The following is a 17,442-nucleotide window of genomic DNA, read 5'->3' on the forward strand; positions in this document are numbered from 1 at the left end:
TAAAAACAAAAATAAACAAATGGCACCTAATGAAACTTCAAACCTTTTGCACAGCAAAGTAAACTACAAACAAGATGAAAAGACAACCCTCAGAATGGCAGAAAATATTTGCAAATGAATCAATGGACAAAGGATTAATCTCCAAAATATATAAACAGCTCATGCAGCTCAATATTAAAAAAACAACCCAATCCAAAAATGGGCAGAAGACCTAAATATACATTTCTCTAAAGAAGACATACAGATGGCCAAGAAGCACATGAAAAGCTGCTCAGCATTACTAGTTATTAGCGAAATGCAAATCAAAACTACAATGAGGTAACACCTCACACCAGTTAGAATGGGCATCATCAGAAAATCTACAAACAACAAATGCTGGAGAGGGTGTGGAGGAAAGGGAACCCTCTTGCACTCTTGGTGGGAATGTAAATTGATATGGCCACTATGGAGAACATTATGGAGGTTCCTTAAAAACCTAAAAATAGAATTACCATATGATCCAGCAATCCCACTACTGTGCATATACCCAGAGAAAACCGTAATTCAAAAAGACACATGCACCCCAATGTTCACTGCAGCACTATTTACAATAGCCAGGTCATGGAAGCAACCTAAATGCCCATTGACAGATGAATGGATAAAGAAGATGTGGTACATATATACAATGGAATATTACTCAGCCATAAAAAGGAACGAAATTGAGTCATTTGTTGAGATGTGGATGCATCTAGAGACTGTCACACAGAGTGAAGTAAGTCAGGAAGAGAAAAACAAATATCGTATATTAACGCATATATGTGGGACCTAGAAAAGTGGTACAGATGAACTGGTTTGCAGGACAGAAACTGAGACACAGATGTAGAGAGCAAATGTATGGACACCAAGGGAGGAAAGTGGCGGGGGGTGTGGTGGTGTGATGAATTGGGCGATTGGGATTGACATGTATACACTACTATGTATAAAATGGATACCTAATAAGAACCTGATGTATAAAAAAAACCCCAGGGGCTTCCCTGGTGGCGCAGTGGTTGAGAGTCCGCCTGCCGATGCAGGGGACGCGGGTTCATGCCCTGGTCCAGGAGGATCCCACATGCCGCGGAGCGGCTGGGCCCATGAGCCATGGCCGCTGAGCCTGCGGGTCCGGAGCCTGTGCTCCACAACGGGAGAGGCCACAACAGTGAGAGGCCCACGTACTGCAAAAAAAAAAGAAAAAAAACAGAAAAAGAAGGAATCAGTGAAGCATTTTAAGGATGAAAGCGACGTAATCAGATTTTCATTTTTATTTTTATTTTTTTTCAGATTTTCATTTTTAAAATAATATAAAAGGACCTGGGGCCAGTGAACATGATAAACATTGTCTTAACATGGTCTTACAGAGTAGAAGAGACAGATGACAAATATTTATATCATCAAAATAAAACAGAATTATTACAGTAATCAGTGTAATAAAGGGTACTATCATGAGACTAATAGGAAAGGAGCCTGTTACCCAATACCTGTGAGACTTCTCCCAGTTCTTCATGGCATCCTGGCAAATGACTCCCATTGTTAGTCTTTGTCTCATTGAGACTGAGCCTATACACATATACATACAGTCATACAGAAATTATCCTCCCACCTTCCTTTGCCTTCAGTCAATGAGGATTTAGATCTGAACACGTGAGACTAGTTGTTTTGCTTTCTTATCTTTATGAAAAGTAGCACATTGGGACTTCCTTCGTGGCACAGTGGTTAAGAATCTGCCTGCCAATGCAAGGGACATGGGTTCAAGCCCTGGTCTGGGAAGATCCCACATGCCACGGAGCAACTAAGCCCGTGAGCCACAACTACTGAGCCTGCGAGCCACAACTACTGAAGCCTGCACACCTAGAGCCCATGCTCTGCAACAAGAGAGGCCACCACAGTGAGAAGCCCGTTCACCACAACGAAGAGTAGTTCCACTTGCCACAACTGGAAAAGGCCTGTGTGCAGCAACGAAAACCTAGCTCAGCAAAACATAAATTTAAAAATTTATTTAAAAAAAAAAAGCACATTGATGGAGATCAACCTCAAAAGACCTATGAAGAGTTACACATTTCTTTCTGGTAGAAATATATTTTTTGTTGTACTGCAAGTCTGGTTCACCTACATAGTGTTCAAAAAAGCACACTAAAATTTCCCTAAATCTTACATTATTTATTTTTAAACCTGAAAAATAAGAGCAGGAATATTCAGACTATTATAGAAATAGGTTTTATGTGTATATTCAGTAGTCTGTAAGAGAGCAAGAAGCATGTATTATTCACTGTTGTATCTGTAACACTTTGCAAAATGCCTACCATTTTGTTGACAGGAGTTAATTTTTGTGATGAATTAATCTCCTAGATTATACACATTCTTCATATTTTTCTTTTTCATAACATTGTCCATTATGTATTTACTGTAAACAACATGGAAATGTAAATGCAGAAAAGGAGATTGTTGAAAATATCATCGGAATCTTATGTATGAGCACTGTCAGCATTTTAATGGTTTTTTTTGCCAGTCTTATGAGTCTTATTATTTTCTATATGTGTGTGCTTGTGTGTTTTTGAACAAAATATTAGGTATATAGTTCTGTTTCCTTTTTTAAAAAAAATAACTCTTAAGTATTTCTCATGCCGTTAAAATTTATTTGAAGGTGTCCTTTTTAATGATTGTGTAATATTTCATCATTTATATTAGCTTTAATCATTTGTATTTGCAGTGATTGTTGAGCCCATTCCAGTTGGACAAGCTGCTAAGGACTATTTAAATGTGCATGTAATGCCAACTCTGCTTAAAGGACTTGCGGAGCTTTGTAAGCAAAAACCAGCAGATCCTTTTGTAAGAAATCTTCTTATTCATACTAAACAATATTGTCTATAGTTTTCATAGTTAAAATATTATATTCTTTGAAACATATTGAGAGTCATTTAAAAAAACTTTTATATACATTTTAGATACTTCATTTTGTATAACTTTTGATTGTAGTTGACCCTTGAGAGTCGGGGTTAGGGGCACTGACCCTTTGTGCAGTCAAAAATCTGACATAAAACTTATAGTAGACCCTCGTATCCTCATTTCCTCTGTATCTGTGATTCTGCATCCTGAGTTCAGCCAGATTTTTACTATTGGAAAAAATCTGCGTGTAAATGGACCCCCTGCAGTTCAAACCTATGTTGCTCAAGGGTCAGTTGTACTTATTTTCTTGCTGTGTTTTAACTCTTAAAAAAAAATTCTTCCTAAGTACATTTTCAGTCATTGCATCCTTTCATTGCTGAGCATTGTTTTTGTATATAATTTATATAATCAAATGATAAAATTATTTACTTGAATTGTGTTCAACATTTTTGTTTCTCATGCTATCTAAATTTTTTAACAGAAAACATTTATTCACATACCTAGAGGCCTCAACATTGCTCATTCAGGGGGAAGAACGGTTGAGTATGAGGACCTAGGATGATTGTCCAGGGCCAAGTGTCAGCCGGGGTCCTTCTTTATAGATACTCCCACCCATCTGAGATAATCAAGGAAGGTTATTTTAATACCAGCCGTACCAAAATAATATCTCTAGCCTTTGTTAGCATTCTCAAAGGGAATCCCCTTTGGAAGACAAAAGATTTAATCTTTCCCACTAACATTACCACTTTTACCAAAAAGAAAAAGATTGACAGGTTATTTCTTTAATATGTCTTTTTTCATTGTGAAAATAGTATATTTTCATTTAGTAAGAAACCTGAAACTACTGAAAAATGTAAAGAAGAGAAGAAAAAGATACTCCTGGTTCCATTTCCTAAACATGGTCTCCCAAGTCATCTTGCTTAGATTCAGCTCTGACTCCAGACACCTAACCTCTCTCTGAGTCTCTTTATTCTCATCAGTAAGATGTAGGTATATTGGCAACTGTCTACCTAGTAGGGATATTGTTAGGATTAAATGTATTAGTGCATGTAAAATTCTTAAGGTGCTTGGTGCGTAAGTGCTCAAACATTAGCTGCTGCTATTACTGGTTTTGTTTTGTTTTGGTTTTGTTTGGTTTGGTTTTTAAAACCTATATCTCCAATGAAACTAATCCTGTTTAGTTTCAAAAAAACTAGTCCTGTTTTTTTTTCTTTGCCCAGATTTTATTTTTTTATATCACTACATATAAACACATATCCCATAAATATTGCTATATTTAAGTATATATTTTGTAGAGATTATTTTAATAGTTACATGATGTTTCTTCTGTTACCTTTACCATTCTTTTGCTGTTTGAGTTTGCTATTATAAATACTGTAACAATAAACATCTCTGAGTATAACACTTTTCACACATTGAGATTATTTCATTTGGAAAGAGATCAAAAAGTCAAATTTAATTCAAAACATGAAATTAAAAAAAATTTTTATCCCTTAAAAAACTTATTTTTTAAGCTGTTTAATTTTTTGAATAAGCAATGTTGGAATATGGTATAAAATTTAAAAGTTCCAAAAGGATATATAGTGAAAAGTAACTCTCCATTCCATTCCTCTTCCTCAACTACCCAGTTGTTCCTTGGAGTTGATTATTGTTACCAGCTTCTAGTATATCCTTTCAGAGAAACTCTATACATATATAAGCATAAAATAAAATACTTATTATTTATATGTACTTAAAAACACATATAGATACAAATGCTAGCTACTAAACACACTATTTGACACTTTTTACCTTATATACTTAATATGTATTATAAATTATTAAATAGCACCATAAACAAAATTGCCCCATTTTAAAAGAACAGCTTATAGCATTCTGTTTTATGGATTTTCTACAAATTAAAAAAATTTTTTTTTGGCCGCGCAGCTTGTGGGATCTTAGTTCCCTGACCAGGGATCGAACCTATGCCCCCTTCAGTGGAAGGGCGGAGTCCTAACCACTGGACCGCCAGGGAATTCCCTACAATTTATTAATTAGTCACATATGGATGGTTGTTCAGGTTGTTTCCACTCTTTTGTTATTATAAACTGCTACAGTGAATATCTTCATTCATTTGTCAGCATACCATTTATTTGTAGAATAAATTCCTACAAATGAAAATACTAAGTCAAAAAGAATGTTATTTTGATGTTTTTGATATGTGCATTTTTTTTTTTTCAGTACGCGGGCCTCTCACTGTTGGGGCCTTTCCCACTGCGGAGCACAGGCTCCAGACCCGCAGGCTCAGTGGCCATGGCTCATGGGCCCAGCCGCTCTGCGGCATGTGGGATCCTCCCAGACCGCGGCACGAACCCGTGTCCCCTGCATCGGCAGGCAGACTCTCAACCACTGCGCCACCAGGGAAGCCCGATATGTGCATTTTTAATTTGGATAAATACTGCCAAATTACCTTTTGTAGTGGTTGTACCATTTTATACTCTGATCAAAAATGAATGAGAGGGGACTTCCCTGGTGGCGCAGTGGTTAAGAATCCACCTGCCAATGCAGGGGATACAGGTTCGAGCCCTGGTCCAGGAAGATCCCACATGCTATGGAGCAACTAAGCCCAAGAGCCACAACTACTGAGCCTGCACTCTACAGCCCGCGAGCCACAACTGCTGAGCCCATGTGCCACCATTACTGACGCCTGCACTCTAGAGCCCGTGAGCTACAACTACTGAAGCCTGCGTGCCTAGAGCCTAAGCTCTGCAATAAGAGAAGCCACCACAATGAGAAAACCACGTGCAGCAACAAAGACCCAATGTAGCCAAAAATAAATTAATTAAATTTTAAAAAGTGAATGAGAGTACCTGATGTTTTTTCAAGTTTTGTGGGTTTTTTGTTTGTTTTTTTTTTTTACCAATCTCAGGTGAAAAAACGGTTATCTCGTAACTTAATTTGTATTTCTTTTGTTATGAGTGAGTTTGATTATCTTTTAGTATATGCTACTTAAAGCCATTTGCATTTCCTTTTCTGTGAACTTCCTACCCCAGGCCTTTGTCCATTTGCCAGCGCTTGATCATCTAGGTCTTTTTTTACTGTATTGGTACTCTCTATGTTTAAGAAATTAAGCATATTTTAACCAACATATTTTGTTGGTTAGTAGATTTTCTCAGTTTATCACTATTTCCATGATATATTTTAATTTTTTTGTACTATATTTGTTGAGCTCTTTTATGCCTTCCAGGTTTCTCTTATATTTGAAGAACATTTTCTGTTTCAAGATTATAAGTAACATTCTCTCATTCTGCCTTCTAGTACTTTTTAATATTTCCTTTTTCTCCCCCCACGTATATGTCTTTGATCATCTGGAATATTTTTTTGCTATAGGGAGTGAGGTAGAGAGCCACATTTTATTTTATTTTCCACTTGGTTACTCAATTGACAAAAACCATTTATTGAACAGTATGTATTTTCTTCATCGATTTAAAAACCCACTGTTAATATATACTAAGTTCTTACATGCATTTAGTGGGTTTCTCTCTTTTTTTGTTTGTTTGTTAATTTCATCTGTTCATTTGTAAGTACCACATTGCTTTAAGTCTTATAGGTTTGTAATATATTTCAAAGTCAGTTCTAAACCTTTCAATTACTCTTTTTTCAGAATTTTCTTAATTTTGTTTTGCATTATTATTTCTAATGTGAATATTTTCAGTCACAATACATACTCTCACATTGCTTTCTTTTTTTTTAAATAAATTTTATTAAGTTAAAAACACTGGAGTGGGAGTGGGACTGATTTGATGAGAGGAAAAATAGATTAAAGATGGTAATTCAATTGTTTTAACTTCCATTCAGTTGTTTTAACCTCACACAATGGTGAGGTTAAACATTTCCCCCTATGTTTAGTTGTGTTTCCTCCTTTGTGAATTGTCTGTTTATCTTTTGTCCAGTTATCTGTTGGAGTTTTGTATGAATTCCTTTTTTATTACTGAATTATAATTAATCTACAACACTATATTAGTTCCAGGTGCATGACATAGTGATTTGATATTTCTGTACACTACAGAATGATCACTATGATTAAGTCTAGTTACTACCTGTCACCATACAAAGTTATTGAAATGTTGTTGACTATATTCCCCATGTGGTACATGTCATCCCTGTGACATTTTGTAACTAGAAGTTTATATCTCTTAATATCCCTCTCCTCTTTCACTTATCCCCAACCCCACTTCTCTCCGGCAATCACCTCTTTGTTCTATCTATGACTCTGTTTTGTTATATTTATTCATTTGTTTTGTTTTTAGACTCCACACATAAGTGAAATCATATGGTATTTGTCTTTCTCTGATTTATTTCACTAGTGTAATACCTTCTAGGTTTATCCATCTTGTTGCAAATGACAAATTTTCTTTTTTTTACGGTTGAGTAATATTCCATTGTGTGTGTGTGTGTGTGTGTGTACATATGTCACATCATTTTTTTTGAATTTTATTTTATTAATTTTTTTATACAGCATGTTCTTATTATTCATCAGTTTTATACACATCAGTGTATACATGTCAATCTCAATCACCCAATTCAGCACACCCCCACTCCCACCACCCGCCACTTTCCCGCCTTGGTGTCCATACATTTGTTCTCTACATCTGTGTCTCAATTTCTTCCCCGCAAACCAGTTCAACTGTACCATTTTTCTAGCTTCCACATATATGCGTTAATATATGATATTTGTTTTTCTGACTTACTTCACTCTGTATGACAGTCGCTAGATTCATCCACGTCTCAACAAATGACCCAATTTTGTTCTTTTTATGGCTGAGTAATATTCCATTGTATATATGTACCACATCTTCTTTATCCATTCATCTGTTGATGGGCATTTAGGTTGTTTCCATGACCTGGCTATTGTAAATAGTGCTGCAGTGAACATTGGGGTGCATGTGTCTTTTTGAATTACGGTTTTCTCTGGGTATATGCCCATTAGTGGCATTGCTGGATCACGTGGTAATTCTATTTTTAGTTTTTTAAGGAACCTCCATACTGTTCTCCGTAGTGGCTATATCAATTTACTTTCCCACCAACAGTGCAACAGGGTTCCTTTTTTTTTTTTTTTTTTTGCTGTATGCGGGCCTCTCACTGCTGTGGCCTCTCCCATTGTAGAGCACAGGCTCGGGACGCGCAGGCTCAGTGGCCATGGCTCACGGGCCCAGCCGCTCTGTTGCATGTGGGATCCTCCCAGACGGGCATGAACCCGTGTCCCCTGCATCGGCAGGTGGACTGTCAACCACTGCGCCACCAGTGCAGCCCGAGGGTTCCTTTTACTCCACACCCTGTCCAGCATTTGTTGTTTGTAGATTTTCTTATGATGCCCCTTCTAACTGGTGTGAGGTGATACCTCATTGTAGTTTTGATTTGAATTTCTCTAATAGTTAGTGATGTTGAGCAGCTTTTCATGTGCTTCTTGGCCATCTGTATGTCTTCTTTGGAGAAATGTCTATTTAGGTCTTCTGCCCATTTTGGGATTGGGTTGTTTGTTTTTTTAATATTGAGCTGCATGAGCTGTTTATAAATTTTGGAGACTGATTGATTCCATTGATTCATTTGCAAGTATTTTCCATTGATTCGTTTTCAAGTATTTTCTCCCATTATGAGGGCTGTCTTTCATCTTGTTTATGGTTTCCTTTGCTGTGCAAAGGCTTTGAAGTTACATTAGGTCCCATTTGTTTATTTTTTATTTTATTTCCATTCCTCTAGGAAGTGGATCAAAAGAGGTCTTGCTGTGATTTATGTCAAAGAAAGTTCTTCCTATGTTTTCATCTAAGAGTTTTATAGTGTCCGGTCTTACATTTAGGTCTCTAATCCATTTTGAGTTTATTTTTGTGTATGGTGTTAGGGAGTGTTCTAATTTCATTCTTTTACATGTAGCTGTCCAGTTTTCGCAGCACCACTTATTGAAGAGACTGTCTTTTCTCCATTGTATATCCTTGGCTCCTTTGTCATAGATTAGTTGACCATAAGTGCGTGGGTTTATCTCTGGGCTTTCTATCCTGTTCCATTGATCTATATTTCTGTTTTTGTGCCAGTACCATATTGTCTTGATTACTGTAGCTTTGTAGTATAGTCTGAAGTCAGGGAGTCTGATTCCTCCAGCTCCGTTTTTTTCCCTCAAGACCGCTTTGGCTATTCGGGGTCTTTCCTGTCTCCATATAAATTTTAAGATTTTTTGTTCTAGTTCTGTGAAAAATGCCATTGGTAATTTGATAGGGATTGCATTGAATCTGCAGATTGCTTTGGGTAGTACAGTCATTTTCACAATATTGATTCTTCCAATCCAAGAACATGGTATATCTCTCCATCTGTTTGTATCATCTTTAATTTCTTTCATCAATGTCTTATAGTTTGCTGCATACAGGTCTTTTGTCTCCCTAGGTAGGTTTCTTCCTAGGTATTTTATTCTTTTTGTTGCAATGGTGAATAGCAGTGCTTCCTTAATTTCTCTTTCAGATTTTTTTAACATTAGTGTATAGGAATGGAAGAGATTCCTGTGCATTAATTTTGTATCCTACAACTTTACCAAATTCATTGATCAGCTCTAGTAGTTTTCTGGTGGCATCTCTAGGATTCTATTTGTATAGTATCATGTCATCTGTTTTACTTCTTCTTTTCCAATTTGTATTTATTTCTTTTTCTTCTCTGATTGCCAAAACTATGTTGAATAAGAGTGTGAGATTGGACATCCTTGTCTTGTTCCTGATCTTAGAGGAAATGCTTTCAGTTTTTCAGCATTGAGAATGATGTTTGCTGTGGGTTTGTTGTATATGGCCTTTATTACGTTGAGGTGGGTTCCCTCTATGCCCACTTTCTGGAGAGTTTTTATCATAAATCGGTGTTGAATTTTGTCAAAAGCTTTTTCTGCATCTATTGAGATGATCATATGGTATTTCTTCTTCCATTTGTTAATATGGTGTATCACAATGACTGATTTGCGTATATTGAAAAATCTTTTATCCCTGGGAAAAATCCCACTTGAACATGGTGTATGGTTCTTTTAATGAGTTGTTGGATTCTGTTTGCTAGTATTTTGTTGAGGATTTTTGCATCTATATTCATGAGTAATATTGGTCTGTAATTTTTTTGGTACTATCTTTGTCTGGTTTTGGTATCAGGGTGATGGTGGCCTCATAGAATGAGTTCGGGAGTGTTCCTTCCTCTGCAATATTTTGGAAGAGTTTGAGAAGGATGGGTGTTAGCTCGTCTCTAAATGTTTGATAGAATTCACCTGTGAAGCCATTTGGTCCTGGACTTCTGTTTGTTGGAAGACTTTTCTTTTTTTTTTTTTCTGCGGTATGCAGGTCTCTCACTATTGTGGCCCTCTCGTTGCGGAGCACAGGCTCCGGACGAGCAGGCTCAGCGGCCATGGCTCACAGGCCCAGCTGCTCCACAGCATGTGGGATCTTCCCAGACCGGGGCACGAACCCATGTCCCCTGCATCGGCAGGCGGACTCTCAACCACTGCATCACCAGGGAAGCCCTGCTCTGATCTTTATGGTTTCTCTGCTTCTGCTAACTTTGGGTTTTGTTTGTTCTTCTTTCTCTAGTTCCTTTAGGTATAAGGTTAGATTGTTTATTTGAGATGTTTCTTGTTTCTTGAGGTAGGCTTGTATAGCTATAAACTTCCCTCTTAGAACTGCTTTTGCTGCATCCCATAGGTTTTGGATCATTGTGTTTTCATTCTCATTTGTCTCTAGGTATTTTTTGATTTCCTCTTTGATTTCTTCAGTGATCTCTTGGTTGTTTAGTAATGTATTGTTTAGCCTCCATGTGTTTGTGTTTTTTACTTTTTTTTTCCTGTAATTAATTTCTAATATGATAGCATTGTGGTCAGAAAAGATGCTTGACATGATTTCAATTTTCTTAATTTGCTGAGGCTTGATTTGTGACCCAAGATGTGATCCCTCCTGGAGAATGTTCTGTGTGCACTTGAGAAGAAAGTGTAATCTGCTGGTTTTGGATGGAATGTCCTATAAATATCAATTAAATCTATCTGGTCTATTGTGTCATTTAAAGCTTGTGTTTCCTTATTAATTTTCTGTTTGGATGATCTGTCCATTGGTGTAAGTGAGGTGTTAAAGTCCCCCACTATTATTGTGTTACTGTCGATTTCCTCTTTTATAGCTGTTAGCAGTTGCCTTATGTATTGAGGTGCTCCTATGTTGGGTGCATATACATTTATAATTGTTATATCTTCTTCTTGGGTTGATCCCTTGATCATTATATAGTGTCCTTTCTTGTCTCTTGTAACATTCTTTATTTTACAGTCTATTTTATCTGATATGAGTATTGCTACTCCAGCTTTCTTTTGATTTCCATTTGCATGGAATATCTTTTTCCATCCCCTCACTTTCAGTCTGAATGTGTCCCTAGGTCTGAAGTGGGTCTCTTGTAGACAGCATATATATGGGTCTTGTTTTTGTATCCATTCAGCAAGCCTGTATCTTTTGGTTGGAGCATTTAATCCATTCACATTTAAGGTAATTATCAATATGTATGTTCCTATTACCATTTTCTTAATTGTTTTGGGTTTGTTTTTGTAGGTCCTTTTCTTCTCTTGGGTTTCCCACTTAGAGAAGTTCCTTTAGCATTTGTTGTAGAGCTGGTTTGGTGATGCTGAATCCTCTTAGCTTTTGCTTGTCGTAAAGCTTTTGATTTCTCCATAGAATATGAATGAGATCCTTGCCAGGTAGAGTAATCTTGGTTGTAGGTTCTTCCCTTTCATCACTTTAAGTATATCATGACACTCCATTCTGGCTTGTAGGGTTTCTGCTGAGAAATCACCTTAACCTTATGGGAGTTCCCTTGTATGTTATTTGTTGTTTTTCCCTTGCTGCTTTCAATAATTTTTCATTGTCTTTAATTTTTGCCAATTTGATTACTACGTGTCTCTGCGTGTTTCTCCTTGGGTTTATCCTTTATGGGACTCTCTGCGGTTCCTGAACTTGGGTGGCTATTTCCTTTCCCGTGTTAGGGAAGTTTTCGACTATAATCTCTTCAAATATTTTCTCGGGTCCTTTCTCTCTCTCTTCTCCTTCTGGGACCCCTATAATACAAATGTTGTTGTGTTTAATGTTGTCCCAGAAGTCTCTTAGGCTGTCTTCATTTCTTTTCATTCTTTCTTCTTTCTTCTGTTGTGCAGCAGTGAATTCCACCATTCTGTCTTCCAGGTCACTTATTCGTTCTTCCGCCTCAGTTATTCTGCTATTGATTCCTTCTAGTGTAGTTTTTTTAATTCTTATTTTTTGGCGGTACGCGGGCCTCTCAATGTTGTGGGCTCTCCTGTTGCAGAGCACAGGCTCCGCATGCACAGGCTCAGCGGCCATGGCTCACGGACCCAGCCGCTCCACGGCATGTGGGATCTTCCTGGACTGGGGCACGATCCTGTGTCCTCTGCATCGGCAGGCGGACTCTCAAGCACTGTGCCACCAGGGAAGCCCTAGTTTAGTTTTCATTTCAGTTTTTGTATTGTTCATCTGTGTTTGTTTGTACTTTAATTCTTCTAGATTTTTGTTAAACATTTCTTGCATATTCTCGATATCTGCCTCCATTCTTTTTCTGAGGTCCTGGATCATCTTCACTATCATTATTCTGAATTCTTTTTCTGGAAGGTTGCCTATCTCCATTTAGTTGTTTTTTGGGGGTTTTATCTTGTTCCTGTATCTCGTACGTAGCCCTCTGCCTTTTCATCTTGTGTATATTTCTGTGAATGTGGTTTTTGTTCCACAGGCTAAAGGATTGTAGTTCTTCATGCTTCTGCTGTCTGCCCTCTATCACATCTTTTTAATCTGTTCATATATTGACTTAGGTTGCTTCCAAATCTTGACTATAGTAAATTATACTGCAATGAACATAGGGGTGCATATATGTTTTCAAATTAGTGTTTTTGTTTTCTTCAGAAAAGTACCCAGAAGCGGAATTGCTAGATCATATGGTAGTTCTGATTCTAACTTTTTGAGGAACCTCCATATTGCTTTCTGTAGTGGCTGTATCAAGTATTTATATTCCCACCAACAGTGCACCAGGGTTCCCTTTTCTCCATATCCTTGCCAACATTTGTTATTTTTTCTTTTTGATGATAGCCATTCTAATTGATGTGAGGTAATATCTCCTTGTGGTTTTGATTTGCATTTCCTTGATGATTAGCGATGTTGAGCATCTTTGCATGTGTCTGTTGGCCATCTGTTTGTCTTCCTCGGAAAAATGTCTATTCAGGTTCTCTGCCCATTTTTAAATTCATTTTTTGTTTTTTTGATGTTGAGTTGTATGAGTCACTTGTATATATTGAATATTAACCTCTTATCAGGTATATTGTTTGCAAATACCTCCTCCCATTCAGTAGGCTGCCTTTTCATTTTGTTGATAGGTTCCTTCACTGTTCAGAAGCTGTTTAGTTTTATGTCATCCCATTTGGGTTTTTTTGCTTTTGTTTCCCTTGACTGAGGAGATATATTCAAAAATATATTTCTAAAAATACAACATTGTGAATCAACTGTAATTCAATAAAATTTTTCAAAAATATATTGCTAAGATTGATTTCAAAGTGCATAATGCCTGTGTTTTCTTCTAGGAATTTTATGGTTTCCTGTCTGCATTTAAGTCTTTATTCCATTTTTAGTTTGTTTTTGTATATGGTGTGAGAGAGTAGTCCAGTTTGATTCTTTTGCATGTAGCTTTTCAGTTTTCCTAAAACCATTTATTGAAGAGACTGTCTTTTCCCCATTGTATTTCCTGTCTCCTTTGGCATAGATTGATTGACCATATAAGTGTGGGTTTATTTCTGGGCTCTCTGTTCTTTTCCATTGATCTATGTGTCTGTTTTTGTGCCAGTACCATACATTTTATTTTATCTTTTTTGACCATGCTGCACGGCATGTATGGTGTGAGATAGGGGGTCCAACTTCATTCTTTTGCATGTGGAAATCCAGTTTCTTAGTACCATCTGTTGAAGAAACTATATCTTCTCCACTGAATGGACTTGATACGATTGTCAAAAATCAGTTGACCATATATATATGGGTTTATTTCTGACTCTCAATTCTATTCCATTGATCTATAGGTATATCTATATGCCACACTGTTTTGATTACTGTAGCTTTATAGAAGATTTTGAAATTGGGAAGAACAAATTCTACAACTTGATTTTTTTCTTTTTTCATGATTGTTTTGGCTATTTGGAGCTCCTTGAAATTCCATATGAATTTGAGGATTGTCTTTTCCTTTTCTGCAAAAACAACTGTTGGAAATTTGATGGGGATTGTGTTGAATCTATAGATCACTTTGAGTAATATTGACATCTTAGCATCTGAATGTTATTAAATCTATCCATGGACATGGGATGTCTTTCCATTTATTTAGGTTTTTAAATTTCTTTTGGCAATGTTTTATAATTTTCAGGACACAAGTTGGTTAAATTTATTCCTAGATATTTTTTTCAAATCCATTATAAATGAATGTGATTTCCTAATTTCCTTTTTGAATCATTCATTGCTGATATATGGAAACACAACTGATTTTTGTGTATTGATCTTGTAACCTACAACTTTGCCATATTAATTTATTAGCACTAGAAGCTTTCTTTGATTCTTTGGGATTTTTAAATACAGGCATACCATGGAGATGTTGTGGGTTAGGTTCCAGACCACCACAATTAAGCAAGTATTGCAGTAAAGCAAGTCATACCAATTTTTTGGTTTCCCAATGGGTATAAAAGTTATGGTTACACTATTCTGTAGTCAGTTAAGTGTGCAATAATACTTTATTGCTAAAAAATGCTAACCATCATCTGAACCTTCAGTGAGTCATAATTTTTTTGCAATAGTAACATTAAAGACCCCTGATCATAGACCACTATAACAAATATAATAATAATGGAAATGTTTGAAATATTGTGAGAATTAGCAAAATATGACATGGAGACACAAAGTGAGCAAATACTGTTGGAAAAATGGTGCCAATAATCTTGCTCTTGCTCAGTGCAGAGTGATCAGAAATCTTCAATTTGTACAAAAAAAATACACTATCTGCAATATGCAATAAACTGATGGAGATCTGCCTATATATAATAGGGTCATGTCATTTGTGAATGGACATAGTTTTACCTTCCTTTCCAGTTTGGATCTATACTTGACAATATTGCATAATGTAAAACTTATTGTTTCAATTTTTTTTAAATTAATTAATTAATTTATTTTTGGCTGTGTTGGCTCTTTGTTGTTGCGCACAGACTTTCTCTAGTTGCGGCAAGTGGGGGCTACTCTTCCTTGTGGTGGGCGGGCTTCTCTTTTTACAGAGCACAGGCTCTAGGCACATGGGCTTCAGTAGTTGTGTCACACACAGGCTCAGTAGTTGTGGCTCACGGGCTCTAGAGTACAGGCTCAGTAGTTGTGGCACACGAGCTTAGTTGCTCCACAGCATGTGGGATCTTCCCAGACCAGGGCTCAAACCCGTGTCCCACTGCACCACCAGGGAAACCTCCTGTTTCAATTTTTAATGCTCATTTTCTTATTATTCTTAAAGTGATTTTGGAAACTGTTTTTGAATTGAAATAGTATATATTGAAGAAATATGTAATCATTAATTAACGTAAGGGTTTTTTTTTCTTTTTTCCATAGATTTGGCTGGCTGATTGGTTGCTGAAAAATAATCCCAACAAACCCAAACTTTGTCATCATCCAGTTGCAGAAGAACCTTATTAAAATAAAGCTCTCAAAGAACAAATCACGAACTATCTCACTGTAAAAGGCATGCTTCTACTTAAGAAAGAAGTAACTCCTAAGGGTTTAAGTAACTACATGTGACATAAATTATTTCTTAAAAATAAATTTTAAAAGAATAACTATTTCATGCAGCAGATAACATTATCTAAAGTAAAATATTGGTTTAGAGTATGATTTTTTTAATAAGAAAATTGTATTAGCAGGATTTAGAATGTCAACAAAGTAACTGCAACTTTTTATTTTTACAGTTACAAAGTGGTATTCAGTTAAGAGAACAACAATTCATATAGGATGCAACAGAGACAACCGAAGATAATAAGATACCATTTCTATATATAACTGATTTTTGCTGTGCACCAACAAGAACCTACTTTAAATTTCTCTGCCAATTTACAACCTCCATAATGTACTAGGCAAGGTTAGTAGCTATTGAAAATACCACCAGGACAGGGATAGCTAAAGACACATTTGGTAGTATGTTAACTATACACAAAAGACACTATACAGTTTAAAAACAAGTTTTGCACAGCTTTACAGTGCAAGACATGGTCCTCCATCTCTCTGAGGACTTTTGGAAAACTCTGAGAAGGTGACTGGGTACTTCTTGTGCTCCTTCTGGCAAGTTTGCCCGAAGAATGCATATGATGGTGCTTCTCGGTCTCTTAGGATATCCTTTCCCATATTTAGTTATTTTTCCTCCGTGAGTCACAGTCATCCAGTGCCCATCTGGCTCTCACTTGCCCTGGTGAGGAGGAGCTCATTGTGTTGCAATGGCTGTCGATTTAGGATATGATTTTAACAATGATGTAAGCATTAAGTAATAGAAGGCTGATGTAAGATATTGCTTATTATTTTTTAATTTCGAGAAGATATGGAATTTTCGTTATGTTTTCCCTAGCCTATATCTACATGCATAATTAATGCATAGTTCAGACAGCTGAGTTTAAAAAGTATAAGTATATAAATAATTACGGGTTTTTTCCGGTATCCAATAGTAGAGTGTTCCTATGAAACCTTTCGTAAGCTGAAAGGGTGTAATGTGAAGAATCAATTACCTTAGTTCACAAGTTGCTAACAGATTCACAGAATCAATTGGGATAAAGGCCAGGTGTTCACTGACAGTTCAAAGCTATCACGGCTTGATGCTGGGATGCTGAGTGTAGTTCCCTAGGAATGACATTCGTGGTGCTACTCTTGTCGCTCAGTGAGCGCACTGCCTCTGAATTGGCTCATTGCAAAACAAATAGTTCTGTTTTCCCTTTTTGCCTTTTATCATACAAGCAAAAATCCTCTTCAGATTTCTTTTGGTTAGTGAAAACAGATACGAATGCAGGTCTTTCGTAAGAGCAAAGTGGCATCAAGTGAACTTTCAGAAAGGGGGGCTACCTATATTTAGTAAAATGAAAATGGTTAGAACTCAATTATAGTTTTAACCAGTCATATATAATTATTTCCTCAACATTAATAAGTGTCCTACAAGGGTGACCGACAGTAGCATGACAACTAATTTCTGGTTGTATCACTGAAAGTCCTGCATCCTGTGAGGCCCCTTAATCCTTCACAAAATGGAATGATTGGTCCCTCTACCAAAGTCTTTAGGTTAATATTTCTCAATTATGTTTTTGTGATGAAGTGCTAGTTTTCAAAAAATGAAAAATTCTCAGTTATTAAAGAAATTTTAATTTACTTAAAAAAAGATCCAAGTTGTAAAAGACTTTTTTAAGAGTAAATAATTAAACTGGCCTCATCTCTTCAGAAAGGCAATGTCATTATAAAACAAAAAATG

The 17,442-nt window shown here is 36.5% G+C and overlaps 1 protein-coding gene across 1 annotated transcript in view; it reads left to right on the forward strand.

Annotated features, from left to right (window-relative positions):
• Nucleotides 1-15,675, forward strand: part of NME5 (NME/NM23 family member 5) — a 33,650-nt gene extending 17,975 nt beyond the window's left edge. The window contains exons 5-6 of the mRNA XM_032628035.1: nucleotides 2,726-2,844; nucleotides 15,552-15,675. Of these exons, the coding sequence (XP_032483926.1) occupies nucleotides 2,726-2,844; nucleotides 15,552-15,635 (203 nt within the window). The 3' untranslated portion in view covers nucleotides 15,636-15,675. The remainder of the gene's footprint in view (nucleotides 1-2,725; nucleotides 2,845-15,551) is intronic.
• The last annotated feature ends 1,767 nt before the right edge of the window (nucleotides 15,676-17,442 follow it).

The sequence above is a fragment of the Phocoena sinus genome, chromosome 3 (assembly GCF_008692025.1).
Source record: "Phocoena sinus isolate mPhoSin1 chromosome 3, mPhoSin1.pri, whole genome shotgun sequence".
Lineage (NCBI taxonomy): Eukaryota > Metazoa > Chordata > Mammalia > Artiodactyla > Phocoenidae > Phocoena > Phocoena sinus.